The following is a 22,854-nucleotide window of genomic DNA, read 5'->3' as shown; positions in this document are numbered from 1 at the left end:
CGTTGGCCTTACCGACGATCCTCTCTCTCTCTCTCTATCTATCTATCTATCTCCATCTCTATCTAATACACATACTATTGCCAGGACCACCAATGGAGCATTCTGACTCGCTATACCGCCTCCAGTGTGTCTCTCCTGTGGCTTGCAAGTGACAGCTTCGCAAACGGATTCGGCAAGACGAATCTCGCTTTCAAGAAGGGTAACTCTAAATCCTCCTCCTCAGCTACTCTACGCTCTAGGCTCTGTCCTACGATCGAATCTTATTGGTAGTAGGGGGCTAAGGTACACTGGGAGGGAAAGAGAGAGGGGGATCGAGGGTTACGGCTAAGGAAGCTTTGAAGGGGTGTCTTGGGATCGAGCTTTCCGATTCTCAGGATTTACGGATTTAGCAAAGTTCGCTTGGGATGTTAGTGATTGTTAAAACTGGATCGATTCATGGGACGCGCATTGTATATCCTTATATCCTTCCATTGGGATAAGGAAAAGTCTAAGTTTCCTATTGTCTATTCCATTTCCTGGATTTATACTTATTGATAAATGTCATATCGTTGAACTTTGTTTGTTAGACTTTGTTTGGGAAAGTTTTTCCTTTACTATTTGAATATACTAGCTCTATGCTTGATTATATATTTTCTCAACAATTGTTCGATATTACATATATCTGATGATTTGAATATTAGAATATGTAAATGAGTAAGTAGACAATTAAAAGGCGAAAATATGATTTGACATTGTCCTTTAATTAAAATTATACCTGAACTTTTTCTTTTTTCTTTTTTTTTCGCGAAACAAATATTGAATTATAAAATATAATCAATTAGAAATGATAATATTGTGCACTGTCTCGTAATATAATAACATATTTATCAATTTAAATATGGAATATACGTCAAATGTATTATTTGAACAGTAAAATAAGATTTAAGTTTGAAAATTGTAGGAAGAAAATAAAAATAAAAAATAAAGAAAAAAAGAGAAAAGGATAGAAAATGAAAATTCCATTCCTAAGCTTCAAATTAATATCTTAATGTGTACACAAGCCCTAGGTTAAACTAAAAGCAGGGATGTTCTCGAATAGATTTCTGAGTATTAACGGTGAAAATCTTCTGGGACTGCTCAGGGCGATTAAAGTCGAAAGGAAGTGAACGATTGAAAGAGTCTGATCCTTCCGGACAATTACCTAGGTAGAACCTTCAAGGCGTCGAATTTATCGTCTTCAACAGCGAACCTAATGATCGTTTAAATATATATATATATATATTTCGAAATCTTAACGCATTTTAAACTTCGATTTCGCTGAGCCATCTTTATTTAATTATACGAAATTGTTACAGAACTGTTGCAACCTTTTGTATTTTTTCTTTCCTTTTTCTTTTTCTTTTTTTCTTTTTTTATTTCTTTCTGTGTATAAGTATTCGACTCTAGAGAAAGATTTTCATTTTAGGGATTAATTGAGCGAAGTAAATTTAATTACAAATCATTTTATATTACTCTTTTTTCTTTAAAAATCAAGAAACAAATGATGAATTCAGTGTTAATTAAAAATAAAATAAAAAAAAAGGGGAGAGAAATTGAAGTTTATTAAGTTCGTAGTAAATTAACAACACAATGTAGTGAATTATTAATAAAAAAAAAAGAGAGTAATTAAGTTTGAATAAAATTAGATAGCAGTTTTAGTAGCAAAGATTTAATAATGGAAATCAATAATAATTATTTGAAAAAGCATACACGAAATATTTATGAATTCAGTAGTATAAGTAAATGATATAAAATTAGATCAAAAGAAGTAAGAGATAAATATTTTACACGATACTTTAATATAAACCGAATATCTCGTGTCTCGTTGGATGCATCTTTTATTACTTCAGAATTTAAGCTTGCATTAAAAAAAAAAAAAAGAATTATTGTAAAGAGTTAATTAAACAAAAATGATTGCAATGGATTAAAATGTATTTTCAACTTATCCTAAAAAAAAAAAGTAAAAAGTTCGGTTAGGAGTCAGTCTGACGTAATGCATATCATATGAAAAGTTTTTGAAAGAATTGTTTTAATAATACACGTTAACGACGAAACTTGAATTGTCTGTAATTTAATATAATGGAATACAAACGAGACAATAATGGATTTAAACGTTAGGATAGCAATAGAAAAGGTAGTATAGCGGGGATTGTAGGTGTTGTAGAGGAAACATTTCATTTACCATTAACGGTATCTTACATTAGCGAGTTGTAAGTTTGTAACATCTGGTAAGGGAAAGAGGATCTTCGTGTTCGTGCGAATTTAACGCGTCGAATTGATGCGGGTGAGGTAGACAAGGAGGTAGACAGACAGGCAGGCAGATAGACAGAAAGACAGACAGACAGACAGACGGGCACACATAGTATTGCATCAACGCTTTGTCAAAGGGAATTCACGAAAGAGCAGTCTCAGCCTATCCGATTTCGGTACAGGAGAAAGTGCTCGAGTGGCAGACGCTTGCTCAGACTCGAGCTGCATTTCCCTCAGGGAAAGATCGTTGTGCAAAAAAGGAAGAGAAATACAAAGAGAAAGAGAGAGAGAGAGAGAGGGAGGATGTAAGATTCGTCAGAGAAAGCGGTGACAATAGCGTAAAATTTTCTTACCTGCAGACAGTGCCTTCTCGCGAGCCAGCCAATGTGCTGAAGCTGCGGCGGATCCGGAACTGCTGAGGCTAGTCTCAGTGCCTTTAGAGTAAGTGCTGCTAACGCTGAGTGTAAAGCGTTGAACCAGACGTTTGCCTCCGTGTTATCAGCGGCTCTCAACCAACATTCGTGAACACCGTCGGGCGAATGTAACTCGAGAATTCTGCCATCTGCAAAATTAATCCAAATAATATCGTCGTTAATTTTATTTAATAATATCGTCGTTAATCGCATCGTTTGAAAAGCTACCTTTTACACAGGTATCTACATTTTTTCTTTCGATAATGTTTAGAAAAAAAAAAAAATTAAATTAAAAATTATAAATTAAAAATTTATTAAATTAAAAAAAAAAAATTAATCCAAATAATATCGTCGTTAATTTTATTTACGTTAATCGCATCGTTTAAAAAGCTACCTTTTAATCACAGGTATCTACATTTTTTCTTCCGATAATGTTTAGAAAAAAAAAAAATTAAATTAAAAATTATATATTAAAAATTTATTAAATTAAAAAAAAAAATTAATCCAAATAATATCGTCGTTAATTTATTTACGTTAATCGCATCATTTAAAAAGCTACATTTCAATCACAGGTATCTACATTTTTTCTTTCGATAATGTTTAGAAAAAATAAAATTAAATTAAAAATTATAATTAAATTAAATTAAAAATAATAAATTAAAAATTTATTAAATTAAAAAAGAAATTATTCCAAATAATATCGTCGTTAATTTTATTTACGTTAATCGCATCGTTTAAAAAGTTACCTTCTAATCAGGTATCTACATTTTTTCTTTCGATAATGTTTAGAAGAAAAAAAAATTAAATTAAAAATTATAAATTAAAAATTTATTAAATTAAAAAAAAAAATTAATCCAAATAATATCGTCGTTAATTTTATTTACGTTAATCGCATCGTTTAAAAAGCTACCTTTTAATCACAGGTATCTACATTTTTTCTTTCGATAATGTTTAGAAAAAAAAAATTAAATTAAAAATTATAATTAAATTAAATTAAAAATTATAAATTAAGAATTTATTAAATTAAAAAAAAAATTAATCCAAATAATATCGTCGTTAATTTTATTACGTTAATCGCATCGTTTAAAAAGCTACCTTCTAATCAGGTATCTACATTTTTTCTTTCGACAATGTTTAGAAAAAAAAAAAGAATTACGTTTAATATTATTGGACTTACTGGGTAACTTTTATTTATTCTTTTATTGTAATACTTTATAATTGATATTATTGTTACAGGTACCAGAGAACAAGTCTTGTTATTTGTTCTTATTTTTATTTGTTGTTATTGTGTGTGTTGTCTTTTGTTATTATTAAAGAACTTAGAATATAAATAATAATTAAAGAAGAAATATATATAATCGCTGTGCACACAACGGGGGATGGGTACGGAAATAAGGGGTTCGCTGGATTGTAAAAAAAGGTAAAAAAGTAAGTAAAAGTAATCCCTGCAATTTCGATGGTTCGATTCTAATGGAAACAAGAAAAGTATATGGAAGCGAAGTAGGTAGGGATCTAATAATCTTATTACACGAACAATAGCGCCAAGACTCTTTCGTAAATGTATTTTCTTGGTAATCACGTGAGTGGAAAGAGTGAAAGAAAGAGAGAGAGAGAGAGAGAAAGGTGGAGGGAGGAGGAGAGAGGGTTAAAGTTCTCCAATCAGAAGAGACGTCGAAAAAGAAAGAAAGAAAGAGAAAGAAAGAGAGAAATAAAAAAGGGTGGGGGTGTTTGCGTTAGGACGGAAAAAGTAACACGATTCCCGAATTGGACTCCGTGGCGCGAACCTTAGTGCCTCGTAAACCTTTTCGTAGCTTAACGCGAAAACTTTGATACGCCTGACATAAATTGCACTTGGGATCGGTCACGAAGCGTAAGACTACCAACCAAACTTACCACCCCCTCGCCCCTACCCCCTCCCAATCTCTTCCGATGAGGGGACGTGAAGTATACCCCCCATCCCTTATCCCTAAATTCCAGTTGCAATCTCGTTGCAACCCTCCTGCTTGTATAAAATCGTAGGAGTACCTATTTGCGATTTGTGCTATTTTGAAAAAAAAATTGCACAAAAATGCGTACATACATACATACATACATACATGTATATATGTATATGTATATATTATATTACATATTGGATCAGGGGAAAAAAAGTCTTATTTAAATCTTGTATTTAAATGCAATACTCAAATGAATTTATTTTTGTTGTCGTTGTCATGTTTTCTATCGAAATGTTTACAAATGGTTTAAAATTATTCACAAACGCGTCGTTGGTAGGAAAAATGATTTCACAATAAAACATTGCGATAACGCAAATTATCAGATTGTCAAAACGTTTTGTGGTTACACTCTTAATAATACTGCATAGTGTTCATTGATATCAAAAGTATTTTTCTTCTTTTTTTAAGCAGCCCTAATCTCGACCCTTCCCTTGCTCGTAATCAAATTTCAAAATATATACAAATTTCTTCATTATTTTCGTTCATTCGCGTGAACAGGATGAACAAAATACGTCGACAAATTTTATTTATTTCCTATTTCTAAATCATACATAACGAAATCTCTACAACTTTAAAACGTAAAATAAAAAAAAAGTATTTATCAGATCTGTTTAATATTACGAGAGTTATGCGATCCTAAAATCGTTGTAGTACGGGATAAAAAATAAAAAAGAAAGAAAAATAAAAAAAAAAAAACGAAGCAACTTAATTCCCGAGCCAATATAAATAATAGTAGCAATGGAGGTTGAATCAACGACGAATCGGTTGCTCCCATTCGTTTAATTTATTTGCCTACGTGTTATTATGCCTACGTGCATACATATATGTAGAGATTCTCCATTTAAATTTCGAAACACGATCTTTATTTTCCTAACTTTGTTTACATCCAATTAAAAAGCGTAATGGATAGAAAAATATTGCCCAGGAGCGTACTCCTGGTGCAATCGTTCTTGTTTTTCCTATCCCTTCTTCTTCTTCTTCTTCTACTACTTCCACTCATTCTCTCTCACACACTTTTTCTCTCTATCTCTCTCCCTCTCTCGTGTTACAAATAATAGTAATAGTAATAATAGCAATAATCATAATAATAATAATAATAATAATAATAATAATAAGAATAAGGGTAGACGATCTTTCAGCTCTCTCTCAATCGATAAAAATGCAAACAAGCGATTATGGCTCGAGTTTAAAACCTTCGAACGGGTTCGTATTCGTTCGGTTAATAGCCGAGCTTTTTAATGGACGTATCGGAGATTTCACCCCATCTGTGAAAATTGCAAGCTCTCTCTCTCTCTCTCTCTCTCTCTCTGTCTCTCTCCTTCCCCCTTTTTTCGTCATTATCTTTCTCTTTCTTTTGCATCTCGGAAATATTCTTTTTCTTTCATTTGCCTTGTGTGTGCGCACATACGCACGCGCGGTACGTACGCGCGAACTGTATATGTGTACGTGCATGTATGCGTAATGTATGTATATACGCTCGCGCGCGCATTTTTATTTTCTTTTTATTCTATTCTTTCATTTCTTTTTCTTGGAAAAACGTTCGATAGGCAAAACTTAATCGCCTCGCAATTCAGTCGGAAAACGGAAAAGGTTTCTCGCGAAAGGGTCGAACAGAAACGAGAGACGAATTCCTGTGCTCTATCTCTCTCTTTCTCTCTCTCTCTTTCTCTCCCTCTATTTATCTTTCTCTTTCTCTCTTGTTCCCTTCTCGTAGGGAAATAGGTACGAGCCGGAGGTAAACGCGCCGCCGGGATGGATCCATAAAGAGTATGAAAGAAAATATTGAATTTCCGATCAAAAGGAAATTACGCTCGAGTTAAAAGCTCGACCTCTTCCTCCCTTCTCACACCCACCCACCCACCCACCTTCCTCTCTCTCTCTCTCTCTCTCTTCTTATTTATTTCTCTTTCCTTCTTTTCTTCCTTCCTATTTCTTCTATTTTTCTCTTCCGCTCTCTCTTTCTCTCTCTCTCTCTTTTACTCCATCACTTTTCTCTCTCTCTCTTTTCTCTCTCTTTTCCTTCATTTCTTTTCTTCTCATTTTTTACTTCCCCTCTTTTTATATTCCCTTCTCTTTCCTCTCTCTTTTCCCTTCATTTCTTTTCTCTCTCATTTTTTACTTCCCCTCTTTTTATATTCCCTTCTCTTTCCGTTCTCACAATTCTTCCCCTGTAGCACCCATCTTCCGGCTAGTATGTTTCCCTTCGTCAAAAGAAGGGATTCGTTTAAAGGGTAAAAGATAAAAATGGCCGATAAAATGGCAGAGATAAAAACATATCGTATTTTTCAAAGAATTCGCTCGGCCATTTCTTCTATTTTATTTTATTTTATTTTATTTTATTTTATTTTATTTTATTCCGCATATAACGATTTAATAGAATTATTTATTGATTTATTTATTTTCTCATGAAAAGGATAGGAGACGTTTACGTTTACATTATTGTAATGTAAGAAATTGTTGTTGTTATTAGAATAAATTGCAAAATTATTGTTATATTTTTTCCTCGCGAGTTATATTACATAACAATTATGTTGTAACGTAATAAATTACGTTTTAATAGATAATAAATAACTATACTTGGTAAAAGTATAGCTATGAGTTATTACATAACAATTATTTGTACGTAATAAATTACGTTTTAGATAATAAATAAACTATACTTGGTAGTATAGCTATGAAAAATGTTATTTTTATTATTATTATTATTATTATTAATAAGAAGGTGCGAAGCAGAAAATTAATGCGTTTAAAATATTTTGAAAGATTCAACGTAGTACATCATATTTGCTTTTTCAAATAAATATTAAAATGATTCTTAAATTTATTTTCATGTTTTTCTCTGTTTGTTTCATAACAAATTATTATTCGTTTATTTAACAAGCCCGCATATATAATTTGATCATAATTGAATTAAGTATTATTTTCTATAATTATCTTTAATATCAGGACATTACATAATTACATTTTATTATTATTAATAAATATTATTATATATTATAGATATATTTATTTATTTATTTGTCTGCTTATAGCTTATTAACCTAATTAACAAACTTGCATTATACGTTATGCACTTTCATAAAATATAACATAATATACATAAGTATAATAAATATCGTTATATTATAATATTTAAATAGCAACATTTATTAAATGTTATTTAATGTTATTTAAAATATAAATAACTGAAGAGAAAAAGAAAAATAAATAAAAAATCAAGCCGTCCATCCATCATCTTCCATTCTTATTATACTTTATTCAGAATCCGACAAGACTATCATCTCTGATATCTAAAATAAAGCTAATAGTTTTTGTATTACAGTACCGCAGAACATTATAAATGCGGCATATGACTTGTCGAGTGGATGACAACTCAATTTCAACTTGAACCTCTGACATTGTTCGCGTGTACTTCAAAACTTAACTTCGTATAGTACTTGTTTGTAGCAGGGTGCTGCAGTTATGTTCCCCGTTCCTTCCATCCTTCCTTCCATCCTTCCTCCACCCTATTCCACCATTTCTCTTTTTTCTATCCTTGTTCTCATTATCTAGAAATATTCCAACAGACCAGGTGGTAGGAAAGAAGAATCACGTGTGAGAAAATACACGACCACCATAATCAAACTGACAACTCGTTGTTTCACGGATCATTATAATCATCATCATAATCATTATCATAATCATCGTTGTCGTCATCGTTCGTTCGTTCGTTCGTTCGTTCGTGTAAATTATTCGATAAACGTTCCACTTTACAGAACTGTGATTTGAGTAATATATATGTGTATATATATATAGCCATGATACGATTTCGTGCGAGTAAAAGCTTTCCTTTGAAGATCCGACGTGCTCATAAAACTTTTGGATTAGCCACTTACAGGCTACGGAGATCGGTGAGGGGTTGGAGGGGGTTAGAGTAAAAAGTAGAGACAAGAAAGGGTGGGGATAAGGATGCAGACAAAAGAGAGTCTCTTTCTCTTTCTCTCTCTCTCTTTATCCATTCTTAGGTAGCTTTCCAACTTTTTTAATTACGAAATTAGAAGAACTTTCGCGACGGTACTCGAAATCATTCTTACAAAATTTCCCTTAGTTCGCGATTTTTGTAAACATAATTACGAAAAACTTAAGGATTATTATTTTATATAAGATAGAATATATATATGTAATATTAAAGTAGGGAAGATTTATAAAAAGAAAAAGAAAACAACATAAAAAGGTGATTTTTTTATTTTAACTGTTTTTCGAGGAAATATCATTACGAAGTCGGAGTGGTTATCTGGATAAGTTTGATGATTCGTTATTATTTCTTTCTAAAATATTATATATTTCCTATGTTTAATTATTATTTTAATAATATATAATTATATTATAATATAATTAAAAATAAATTAATATAAAATATATAGATTCGTATGCACACATTCATCAAACACATTGCGTTTTATGATTTTCTCGTATTCGAATAGAATTCACGGGTGCGGTGGGGGGGCGGGGAGGGAGAATAAGGTAACGTAATCGATAGAAGAAGAAAAAGAAGTAGGAGAAAAAAATAAAAAGTAAGACGAACTCCTTATTCGTCGAACTTCAATCCCTCCTCCTTCCCACCACTTCACCCTTTCCCCTCCTAGTCGCTCAGCCCATCCCAAAGGGTTGGGGTAACGTTCGTTATCGTTTAAAAGTGTAGAAGACGAACGAGCCTGGAAGTGGATACTTTATAGAAGAGACAGCGGACGTTTGTTAACGGTACCAACCTAACCACCACCACCACCACCTCCACCACCACTACCCACCACCACTACTACCACCAACCATCATCCCTTTTTCCTTTTTTTTTTCTTTTTCTTCCTTCACTTTTCTATTTTCGTTCTTTCATTCTCGTCAGCCAGTTAGAATCATAAGAAAAATAAATAATCGGATAAATGTTTGTCCTGCATAGAGATCCGTCATTTTTGTCGAATATATATCATTAATTTTAATTTAATATTTATTTTATCATAGCAAATACAATCGTTCGACTCGATCATTTTATATTTTTCTTGACTTTTTTGTTTTTTTTTGTATTGCAATTAATTCATTTTCAGTAGACAGATATTCGTTCGAATAAATACGATTGAGTACTGTGATATGGTAAATTTGATTAAAATATGTTAACTTGAAACGAAATGCACTTATATGAGACGATAAAAAAAGAAAAAAGAAAAAGAAAAGACAAAATAAATAAATAAATAAAGAAAAGAAAACAACAAATGAACGAGATAAAAAAAAGAGATCGAAAATTCGAATCGATATCGACTAAACACGACAGAACACAGTTGAAATTTCTTTCCATTGTTGCGTATTTTTCACAATGTCCTGTACCTTTGATATCAACCACTAACAAACGACGTTACGGAATTCGAATGTAAAAAAAAAAAAAAGAAAAGAAAAAAAGGAAAAAGGGGTCTAGTCAAGCGTAGAAAAAAAAGAAAAAGAAATAAAAAAAAAAAATAATAGAAAGAAAGAGAGGTGGCAAGGTAGGAACAGTGGTAACGGAGGGGGGTGGTGGAGGTGGTGGTGGTGGTTGTGGTGGTGGTGGTGGGAAGGATATATTGTATTCTCGGTGAATAGATAGGAGTACATAGAGAGGAAGAATACCCGTTTTGTCCTCTTTAACGAGAATCGTCTCGATAGGATCGGTTTTCCAAAACCTACCCGAGCTCTATCATCCTAACCGTGAATTTGTAAAGCGTCACAAACATAATGAAACGAAAATTATTACTGGGAGTGACCTACAAATAAAAGAGAAAGAGAAATAGAGATGAGAGATGAGAGATGGGAGAAGGGAAGGTAAGGGAACGGGGATTAAAAAAAAAAACAAAAAAAAGGGATAGAAAAAGTACGTTAATGAGATTTTTTATCTTCCTCTATTTTCTTTTTTTTTTTTTTTTTTTTTCTCATTATTCCATTAAACCAACGTTTTCGTTAATTTAAGAAATTTCTTTTATTTTCTTTATTTTTTATTCGTGATTTTTTATTTCCCCCTTTTTTCGTTCCTTTCTCTTTGTACTATTATACTATCTTCTTTCTCTCTCTCTCCCTCACTCTATTTAGATTTTTATTTTATTTTATTTTATTTTATTTTATTTTATTTTATTTTTGTTTGATTATTTTTCCTGTTTCCAGTGCGACACTAAACGCTTAACAAGCGATAGCAACGAATTTCAAACAAATAAAACATTTTGAAATTCATAGAGAACGTTGTTATACTTTATTCAAAAGGTTTTTCTTTTTATCCGTGTCCCTGTCTGTCTCTCTCTCTCTCTCTCTCTCTATCTTTTGATACGCACAAAGATAGAGATAACAAATTAGTTTTACACTCGTTTCTAGGCGTTGTTATTATAAAATAAAAGATAATTTAGATTTTAGAGAGAGAGAGAGAGAGAGTTAAGCTAGTGTTTATTTTATTTAATTACAAATAACGATAATATGCGATTAATAATAATAATAATAATGTATATTAGTAAATACAACACCCGAAACTTTTTCTACCGTTGATCAACCCACCCTCCAACCCCCTCCCCCCACTTCTCCGCAATCCCTTTTAAATAAATTATACCAACGATATACGAGAAAATAAAACAAAAACCTAATTATCTTTAAAAAGAGATCGAAGAAATAATATACAAAAAGTAATCAAAATAATCATTCCAAATTTTCTATAAGTTTAAAAAAAAAAAGAAAAATAGAAAAGAAACATCTACCACCATAATTAAGTTCCGATTATTCTTCGAAGCCCCCTTTAATATATCTCGTTAATCCGTATCGTGTTCTTTTAATTTTTGTTCTTCTTTATTTTAAACCCTTTACCCCACCTCATCATTTCACATACGCCTCATTGATCCTTGAGATCGGAGGAGCTACGTTTACATTCGTTTAAGGGGTTAGACGATAATACGAAATTTCTCTCGTGAACGTTTTCTTAAGAAAATGATAGGAGGAGGGAGGGAGGGAGGGGGTTGGCGATGGGTTGGGTGGCGATGGTATGGGTTGTAGACTTCGGCTGCCGATACTAAGATAAAATCTATTAGAGAATGAAAGGAGACAGATAAATGAGCAGATAAAGAAGGACGACGAAGGGACTGTAGAAATTTGTTCAACTTATCTGGCTATTTTGATTTTCCCTATTTTCCATCCTTTTGGAAAGTTCGAAACAAAGGCACCCTACGTGTTTCCTATTCGGAGGGTTAAAAGTTGGTTAAAGGGGAGATAGGAAAGTAGTGGTGGGGGTGGTGGGAATGGTGGGAGAAAAAGGGGGAAGGGTAGGGAGGGGTAACTCAAACCCGTGGGTTGAGCCTTAAGGGTTGATAAAGAAAGGCAAAAGAGAGATGAAATGGGGAAATGCTCCATGGTTGACTGGTCAAAGGCTATAAAATTTACATCACGTTAGTTATTCCTTCCTTCCTTTCTTTCTTTTTCTCTTTCCCTCTCTCTCTCTCTCTTTTTCTCATTCATTTATTTATTTATTTATTTCTCTCTCTTTCTGAATTTCTAGTATTTTATTTCTATTACTGAAAAGTTGTTAAACAATTATTCGAATTAAAGAAAGTTTGAAATGGGATAAAATGGTGATCTTCGTTTGTGAATTTTGGGTTCTTTCCTTTATCATTTATCTTTCATTAGTTTGTGTTTCATTTGAAGAAAGAGAAACGGGACTGAATGAATAAATGTTTAATTAAGTTTTTACTTACTAAATTAGAATATACTATAGGGGATGTCTTGAGAACTTCAATTTTGAAAAATTCTCTGAAAGACGTATTATAATGTAATATAAAAAGAGTCTTTTATAATTTTATAAATAAATAAGTGTACAATAAATTATATATGCACCAGTGTGTACAACAGATGTTAAAGAACTTCTGTACTATTAATTCATATATTAACTATATTATTATTATTATTATTATTATTTTCAAAATTATATATACATATATATATTCTAATATAGTAATTATTATTTGTCTAATTTATTAATAAATATATTAATTATTATTAATTATATTCTAATATATTACTGTAATCATTTTTATATGTATACTAGAAAACAAAAATTATATTATTTATTAATAAAGAAAAAAAAAAGAGACACGATTATAATAAATTACATATGATTTTATATAGGTGTCATATATATACAGTTATACAGTTATGTTATACATTTATACTGTATAAATATACTATATATATTAATGCGTGAAAGTTTATTAACTCGAATAATAAAATCATCATCGTTATCCTTCGTGAAGAATTTTTGAAAAAAAAAGAAGGGGGTGGTAGAGAAGGTGGGGAGGGGGGTGAAGATTGGAAGCATTGCGTGGATGGCTGGTCAAAGGGGATGGAATTTATGTCGAGATACGCGACATCGAAGGTGGAAAAGGTCGTCGTGGTCCCCAGGTTAACTCTCTCTTTCCCTCTCATTCTCTCTTTTTCTCTTTCTCTCTTTCATAGACGCGAATAACGCGTACTTTGTGGAACGCGGCACCACTGCAAAAGGCAACACGACGGGAAAACCGTCTCTCGCTGCGGAGCGTCATTATTTCGTTAATTAAACGAACTTTGGTATCTGCCGCGAGCTAGTGCAATTAAATGGGGGAAGAGAACCAGTAAGTTGGCTTGGTTTAAAGGGGTAGGGTAGGGTAGGGTTGGTGAGGTGGTAGGTCGTAGTAGGGTTGGGTGTAGTTGAGTGGGTGGGGGGAGGGTGGTTTAGAGTGGTAAGAGTGAACTAGAGAGATAGAATCAAGAGGCTAGCTAGCTAGTACTGAAGTAGATGCTGAAAACTCGGGGATCGAAACTATAAAAGTGGAGGAGGAAACTCTTTCGAAAAACTTAACTTTAGCATCTTCACTTTTAACGACACAAGTCATACATTTTGTTTCTTTTTCATCTCGAAGCAAAAGAAATATAACGAACTGTAAGAAGGAATATATCTCTCTTTGCTATTAACTATTTTAATTTTTTCTTTTTTTTTTTTTTGGTTTCTTTTTTGATCATTTAACTGATCGGTAACGATTCCTTCAACTAGCCTTTTTTTTTCCCTTTAATCAACTGCAATTTAACGTTATTTTAATTTGCCTCGTATAACGGTTTAGTCCGATTTTTGTTAACGTTTAACGATAGTAAATACTCGAAATAAATTAATTAATTTATTTATTTTAATAATAAAAAATGCGAGGATTCCAAGGACCTCCAGTTTCCGAGGATATTAGAAATAAATAAATATTAATTAATTTATTTATTTATTTTCTTCTTTTTTCTTGTTTCGTTGGTTTGAATTTGTTTTATTTCTCGATTATAATAAAAAAAATCTCTTAGAAGCAAATTCCTTAATAGCAAACCATATTATTCTCAACTATTTTATTAAAACGTTGTAAAACAATGTCGTCCTTTTAGATTTTCATCCGGAATGATTTTGATCGAATTAAAGGTATAATAATATTTACGTAAATTTCACAAAGTAACGTTTTATAAAAGGATCCAGTTTGTGCCAAGGTAACGAAGTAAAAGCGTCGTAACCAACTGATTTATCGAAGTTGGACGGTTAGAGTTGTCGGCCCATACGCCCATTATTCTCTCTTTCGGAAATAATAGAAAGAAAAGATAAAAAAGATGAGAAGGGAAGGATGAAAGAGAATAAAGATAGACGGAGAATGAGTTAAACAGTGAGAGAGAGAAAGAGAGAGAGATGTCTCCTCTCCTTTTGCGGTTTTGCGACGCTTTCAACGAACGAAGTGGTCCGTTTCTCGTAACCCACCAGAGAAAGAAGAAAACTTCCCTGTCCCTTTCCCTTGGTTTTTTTCCCCCTCTCCCCCCCGCCCCGGTAAATCCCTGCGTCGTCCTTCTTGTCACCCTCGAGCGCCTTCTGCTTCTAATCTTTTAAAAGGACGAGAGCTTCTCGGTGTAGCGAATTCTCGCGTATCACTGTGAAACTTCATAAACGTGTCTCTTTTATCCTTACGTTTCCTTTTTATCATCGTTTTCTTCTTCTTCTTCTTCCTCTTCCTCTTCTTCTTCTTTTTCCTCGTATTTCTCGTTTTCATTTGACCCTTTTCTTTTTTTTTTTTATCGTAATTCTTTTATCGTTCTTCCCGTTCCCGTTTTTATTTTAAGATTTTGTTCGTTACGTGGGATACGGGACACGAATGAAAAATAATACGTTTAAAAATGGTTAGATTAAAATTGGATTACTTATATAACCGGACATTTGAATAATTGTTAGATTAATGTTTAATTAAATTATTATTAATATTAAATGATTTTATCGATAAAATACGTATTCGAATTGATATGCGTGTTGTTAAACACATCTGACAAATGAACGTGGACGTGGAAAATATAATCTATAAATAATAAATAAGTCGAATAAAAATATAATCGTAACGTGTATATATATAAAATGATCAGTAATATTTGAGATTACAAATTTATTTTGTGTCATCCTATTAATGAAATCCATCCGAAAGCTCGTTGAAGAACATTCTCGCGAATTAAATTCACTATTTCAAACGTTAATCGCAGGAGTAAGTTACTCTTATTCCTCTTCTTCTTCTACCTTTTTCTTCTTATTTTCGAGAGCTATCAAAGAATCCTCGGAAACTGGAGGTCCTTGGAATCCTCGCATTGAGTAAGCGTATTTCTTCGTTACTCAAAAGACCGTAGAGATAGTAGAAATCGGAGATTATAAATTAATCGTATTACACTGGTAAGTACTTTTGCAGGGAGGCTCTCACATTTTCCCAATGAGGAATTAAGATTTGGTATTAATGAACAGTGCTGTGGATAATTTCGAAAATTATTATAAAAGAAATACGAACGTGTTATCGGGAGGATTCCAATGGGTACATTTGAGGTATCGGTGAGGCCTCACAATTCCTTTATCAATGGGGTTAATAGTTTAATTCCATATTGATTAATCATTTGTGTCTTTTATCTTTTCATCTTTTCATATATTTATCTTTTTCATCTTTTTTTTTCGTCTGTCTATTTTATTTATTTTTATTTTCTTTTTTTTTCTATTATTTCAATGATTTAACAAAATTCAAGAAACTTACATTAGTTGAGAGAACGGAAAAAAATTAACATAAACAGTTAATTAATTATAATAAAGTAAAAGATGGAGACGATTAAATAACAGTGATCTTATTCTCGGTGTCCTTTCTATGGGTTCTTGTTCAGTGTTCAGTGGTTCTTGAGTGTTCTCGTCAGTGTCCTACCTTCCTTCCTTCCTTCCTTCATTCTTGACGTGAAAAAATGTTAATTTTCTTTTAACTTGCCTGTTTCCACTTTGTTCTTTGTTCTTTATTATTATTCTTCTTCTTCTTCTACTACTACTACTACTACTTTTATTTCTACTTCTACACGCTTTTAATCTTCTTTGTTAAGAGTTCGTACGCGCCGTATCTCGAGCGTATCGAGTAAATACAGAAATGCAAATGGAATGGGTGGAGGGAGGAACGGAGGAGGAGGAGGAGGAGGGGGGAGGAGGTATCCGTTCGAAATTATTTCCCTCTGAGTTAATTTCACTCTTCTCTCTCTCTCTCTCTGTTTCTTGTTTATTAAACTATATGATAAAATGAAAATGTAGAATAATTTGTCAAGCGAGTAAAGTTTTTACACGAACAAAAATAAACTCTCGATCTTCGAAATATATTTGTCATATCGATGAAAAAATATTTTTGTTGTTTTTTTTTTTAAGAGAAGAAAATATTTCGGATTAATCGTAGAAGATCCTTTAAGAAAGAAAATCCTATTTGTCATATCGATGGAAAAATATTTTTATTCTTTTTTTTTGTTAATAAAAGAAAAAATATTCCGTATTTAATAATTGTAGAAGACCCCGTTGAGAAAGAAAATCCGTTGAATCGCCAAAGGGAATTTAATGCGTTTGCATCAACACTATTATGCAATTCAAATAAGATTTGCAATCGGTTAGCAGAGAGTCTTAGGTTAAAGGGTTAGAGAGATTGGGCAGTGGCGCGTGAGAACATCGCGTAATCTAAGCTTGCAATACTGAAATCTGTACTGTAATCGATTTGCTAAGAGGATTGTGTTCTTTGATAACATCTGCTTCAATCGTGATTAGACGATCGATTGAGTGCTTCCCGTGTAACGTCCGTTTTCTCAATTTCCCTTAGAATTTCATTCTAAACATTAAACAAATCATTTTTCACGATTAACATTGCATCAAATAATTTATTCATTTATATGTGTATGGTATTTAATATGAAACGAGATTAAACGACGATGATCGAGAAAAATGATGAATCATTTGAAAAAAAAAAAAAAGGTAATAAAAATAACGAAAGTATTATTATAACAAAAAAAAAAAGTAAAGCGAATAATTAAAAGTTTTGTTGAAAGCATAACGATTTGCGCGAGGATGAGTAGGTCTGATTAGAAAGTGGTGGGTGTGGCTCAACGACAAAAGCGTCTGGCCGTTAACATTTCGCTCGTAGTCCACTTGAAAATACCCTCCTGGGTAGGTACTTTCCTTTATAACGTAACCTTCCCTCTCTCATCCTTTTCTTTTCGTTTGCCCCGTTCTCCTTGGCTATCAAGAAGCTTCAATGTATACCTACTACTAACTCGAGTTGCTTTTGCTGAAGTGTCTCGAAGACGAATAGGGAGAAAGAAGAAGAAGAAGAAAAAGAAAAATAAAAAGAAAAAGAAAAGGAGAAGAGTGATGATGGATAGAAAGAAAGTTAGGGGGGGAGGGAAGATAGTGATGATGGTGGTGGTGATGGTGGTAGATGGGTATACGTACGTGTGTAAGAAAAGAAGCAAAAAAAAAAAGAAAAGAAAAGAAAGGGATAAGAGAAGTGGAGATGAAGAAGCTTGGTCCAGAGGAGAGGCAGGGGAACGGTAGGGGAACGGTAGGGGGAGAGGGGTATGAGGAAGTTGGTCCAGAAGACAAGTTGGGGGAATGAGGAAGTTGGTCCAGAGGAAGAGGATTTACTTGTTCATGCTAAAGCTGCCACCGTCGGTGGTACAGTTTATTACGTGCTCGCCTTTATGATATTCCAAGCTTCAAAAATGCATTAAGCCCGCATAAAGAGGTTCGGAACAGACTGCTGCTGCTGCTGTTGCTGGTGCTGGTGCTGGTGCTGTTGCTGTTGCTGCCGGTATATGCCGAAGCATCTTCTTCGTCGTCCCGTCGACGTTCTTGTGTCAACGTCGTCGTCGTCATTGGTGTCGTTGTCATACTCGTGCCTCGGGATGGGCCATCAAACTTTAAAGCTTCGTCTAAGAACCTATCCTCCGACGTCGAATCGAACGGAACGGAACGGAACGGTACGGTACGGTACGGTCCACGTTCATCTTCCTACATCCTAGATGGCACACTGCAGTGTGTTTGTTCCCTTTAAACTTGAGAGAGCATCATCGATCGTTGGGAAATCGTTCGATGATAGACGTCAGACTTAGCCACTTTGGGGAATAGGTTGCTGCTTGCTCTATCTTACCCGATCCTTGCGGATATTTTAATATGTAAAGAGATCTTTGATACGTCTTTCCGAAACTTTATAAATGTTTATGGTTTATTTTGTAATATTATACTTTATTAGGCTATTTCTTCGTAAATTCAATATTCTGTTTTTGTTTTGTGTATATGGCTTTTCTTCTTACGTTTTTAGGATAAGGGTTAATTTGTTAACGATTACATTATTATCGCGAGGATTCATTTGTTGATTTTAAATTTCCGTTATTTGTAACGTCAAATTACATTTCTAACGATAAGATTTGATTCGTAGTGACGTGTTTATGATTAAAATGAAATATCATGTGTTCTGAGATTTAAAATTACTATCTATAGATAATATGTCGCATAAAAGCATCTTTCATTTGTTTTGTTTCTTTTTTAAGGATGAATAAATCAGGAAATTCTTTCCGTTCGCGTTTCGAGATTCGAATTAGGATTATTTGTATTGCAATGAATTGTTCAGTCTTATCAATGAGTTATACATTAATTCAAGTTAAAATTTTGGAATGCGAAGAAGTAGAATAAATTGATGATGGTAAGAAGATATGACAACTGAAGAAGAGAGATCTAAAGAGAAATCGTGAGCGAGAGAGTGAGTGACTGACTGAGAGAGAGAGAGAGATAGAAATAGTGATGGAGTAACGAAGAGGAAGAGGAATGTACGAAAGCTAAAGTGGGTTCTCAAAGAACGACAACCCCAACACGTGTCCGCTTGAACACGCTTCGTCGGTTATTTAGACCGGCATGACTCTTGCACGTTTCTCACTTCAAACCTAATATTACGTAGTTTCGAGAGAAGAGGCTTCCCTTATCGTGCCAGTGACATTCTAGGAAGAACCTAACTAAGGAAACACCATTCGCGATTTCACGTCACAGATCTATACATTTTCATTTGATCTGAAATCCTTTGATCGTTTACCGTCTTTCTTAATTAACGGTTATAACATCATAACCAATGAAAATTATTGATTAAAATTCAAATTTGTCTTGATTTAGTAATCATATATAGTATAATGTAAATCATATATAGTATAGTATAATGTAAAACATATATATAAATAAACATATAAATAGTTATAGTATATAACTATAATAACTATACTAATATAATAACTATATAATATATATATAATAACTATATAATAGTCTTGATTTAGTAATCATATATAGTATAATGTAAATCATATATAGTATAGTATAATGTAAAACACATATATAAATAAACATATAAATAAATAAAAATACATACATATAAATAAAACATATATAGTATATGTGTATAATTTCAACGATATACCTGTTTATATTTATTTTCAATCTTACGTTCAATTAAAAATCTAAATGACAGATCTCTTTTGCGTCTCTGTTTTCTTTATAAGTTACATTTATGTTGCATAGGTTGATGGTTATTAACATTTAATCAACTTTTACGTTTATTTTCTTTTTCTTCTCCAAAGTAATATTCTATGAAATGAAATTATTTAATTGTTGTAACAAATAAATAAATGAAAATTATACGAATACCATTATTTGAAGCTAGAGCAAAAAAGCTATAATTAAAGAAAATGAAAATTCGACGAAGTTTATTATTGTTTAATAAAATATATTCAATCGTCGATAGAGAGAGAGAGAAAGAGAGAGAGAGAAAGAGAGAGAGAGAGAACGTTAGCCATCCAAAGATATGAAATAATTAATTAATATAGATGTTAACGATAATTGCATAACTAATTAACGGAATTCAGGAGAGAAGAGGAATAGTAACCGTTTGCTATTTAACTTGCATTGTAAAATCTATTCCCTACGTTGTAGATGTAATACATTCAGAAACGCGTGTATAACATTTAGTAAGAGATATGTAATATTATTGTATTGATACGTTATTATTGTTATATATACATATATGCAATATATTTTGACAAATGTGTGATATAATATCGATTAATAAAATTTCGTATTAATCAGAGTTAGTGTGGACAAGGATACATGCAAGTAGGTGTCTTCGTATGAGTAAAAAGGATCGATCTATAGATCGATTGATCTTGAAACAGGTGATCATAGAGAGATACGTTAAAGAAAGACAACCCCATATGAGATAAATCGTAATTGCGATGGTTCGGTGGTACTCTACGAGCAAAATACAAATACGAATACGAATATTATAGCAATATCTTTCTCTCTCTCTCTCTCTCTCTCTTTCTCTGTTTCTCTCGCTCATTCACTCGCTCACTCTCACTGAATTGCATTTGCAGCCAGTGATCACGTCCAACTTCCCTTTCATTACCGCAATGACGATAGCGTTCGTAGCAACAATAAATTTATTATGTCCGTATATCGAAAGCTAGCACCGCGGAATCCATAATGGTGATATTATTTTGCACTCACGTACTTCCTATACGTCACCGACCAACCGAGAATACGAATGTGTTTCTCTCGATATCAAACAAGATAACACGAAATTAATTATTTTCGAGAGGGTAGAAGAGATAGGTAAATTAGATTGGTATAGAGAAAAGATTGAAGAGAAGTATATATATATATATATGTGTGTGTGTGTGTGTATGTGTGTGTGTGTATGTATTACAATTAATTTAAAATATTAATAATCAATTTATGTTTTAAATATTTCTATTAGGATTTTTTTTATCATTATAATTTAATCCTTTTTTATACGTCCCATGTAACTTTTAAGTTACATACTTTAAGTATTGGTATATATGTATGGTATTAGATATGAATTCTAATTAATGATCTCAATCGTAAGTATTATAATTAATCATAATACTTTCGCATAAGTAATTAACACTTTATATCAACTAAATTATTTGCTATTATAGTTAACGACTAAAATTATGTAAATTTCAATTAATTACAACACTTGTTTTCACATAATCAATCAATGTTTTTATTAATTCGAAAATTTTTTGTTGTTTTTTTTTTTAATCTAATATCATCTTGATATTAATAATCGTGTGTGTAATATTAATTGTTTTTTTTTTATTTTTTTTTTTTTTTTCAATATCGATAGTTTTCAACTTGTAACACAAATTGTTATAGAATCTATTGGACGTATCTTTTAGTGAATTTCAGTTAGATCAGATCATCGATATAACTCTGCGTTGTCTTTTGGGCCCCTATACGTCAGTCATGGTTATATGATGGACAAATGGAATAGAATTGCAGTTCTCAACCTGTCGATCGACAGATAATCGTTTTTCAAAATTTATATCTCTCTGGCACGTATTCGAGTGATAGAACAAAAAAATCGATTGAGAAGAAATCGATCGTAAAAATGATATTCAAATGTATTTGCATACTTTTTTATTCTACAATTAACTTATGAATTATATTTAATAGTTATGTTCTTCTTACACATACACACACATATACACACACACTTATAATTTTATTTATTAATCTATATAATAATATATTTTAATCTAAAATAATATAGATGTGTGTGATTTTTATTAATATTAAACAAAATATATTATATAAGTTATATTTTAATCTAAAATAATATAGATGTGTGTGATTTTTATTAATATTAAAAAAATATTTTATATAAGTTATATTTTAATCTAAAATAATATATATATGTGTGTGATTTTTATTAATATTAAACAAAATATATTATATAAGTTATATTTTAATCTAAAATAATATAGATGTGTTTATATAATTTTTATTAATATTAAAAAAAAATATATTATATAAGTTATATTTTAATCTAAAATAATATAGATGTGTTTATATAATTTTTATTGATATTAAAAAAAAATATATTATATAAGTTATATTTTAATCTAAAATAATATATAGATGTGTGTGATTTTTATTAATATTAAACAAAATATATTATATAAGTTATATATTTTATAAGTTTGATATATTTTTGTTTTTTTGTTTTTACAATTTTCTACATGGCAACGGACATCGAAATATATTTATCCATACATCTACACCTCTTTCCCCATCACCTCACCACCATATCTATCCAGTGATTCCTATAGCTAGCAGGAACTTGAAACGCAAACGAGGACTCACGGGATCCGGCGAAGCGCAAAACAAGAAACGAAAGCGAAATCCGGTCGATCGGATGCCTGGAAAATTACGTTCGAGGGAAATCATGCTTTTTAAGAGTCGTAAAGGGAAAAAGAAAGACACAGAGAGAGAGAGATGGAATACAAAAAGAAAGGTTAAGTAACAAAGAACATCTTGTATTTTCTCTTGTTTCGATTTCCTTTGTAGTTAGATCGTCCGTAAAATCTGCACCCTTTTGCCATTTATTCTTTTCTCTTGTGTTAGATCCATTCAACACATAGAACCAGAACAATTTCTGATAACAATTTCTGATAACAATTTATGAATTTAAAAAAAATAATAAGAAAATATTCTAATAAACTAATCGGTCGTTTTTGGTATACGTCTGGAATATTAATGTATAAAAATAAACCAAAATATATTCTGTATTTCACCGACGTATTTTTGTATGCGTTGACATTTCACTATGCGAATCTTGACATTTTTCAATTTCGGTCTTTCACGGGTAACATATACACGTAATAATAAAGGGAAAAGAAAAAGAAAAAAAAAAACAGACAAACGGATAGGAAAAGATGTGAATAAAAAATGAGATAAATCTTATTATAAATATAATCTTATCGATTTT

At 31.8% G+C, this 22,854-nt stretch overlaps 1 protein-coding gene across 2 annotated transcripts in view; it reads right to left on the bottom strand.

The window, feature by feature from the left end:
* Positions 1–22,854, bottom strand: part of LOC122513800 (beta-1-syntrophin) — a 413,509-nt gene that overhangs the window by 48,809 nt on the left and 341,846 nt on the right. For both annotated transcript variants that reach the window (XM_043630273.1, XM_043630272.1), the window contains one exon: positions 2,622–2,830. In XM_043630273.1, coding sequence (XP_043486208.1) covers positions 2,622–2,830 — 209 coding nt within the window. The remainder of the gene's footprint in view (positions 1–2,621; positions 2,831–22,854) is intronic.

The sequence above is a fragment of the Polistes fuscatus genome, unplaced genomic scaffold (assembly GCF_010416935.1).
Source record: "Polistes fuscatus isolate 324 unplaced genomic scaffold, CU_Pfus_HIC Scaffold13, whole genome shotgun sequence".
NCBI lineage: Eukaryota > Metazoa > Arthropoda > Insecta > Hymenoptera > Vespidae > Polistes > Polistes fuscatus.
The sequence above is the reverse complement of the archived record's forward strand: the minus strand, read 5'-3'. Positions and strand labels throughout refer to the sequence as shown.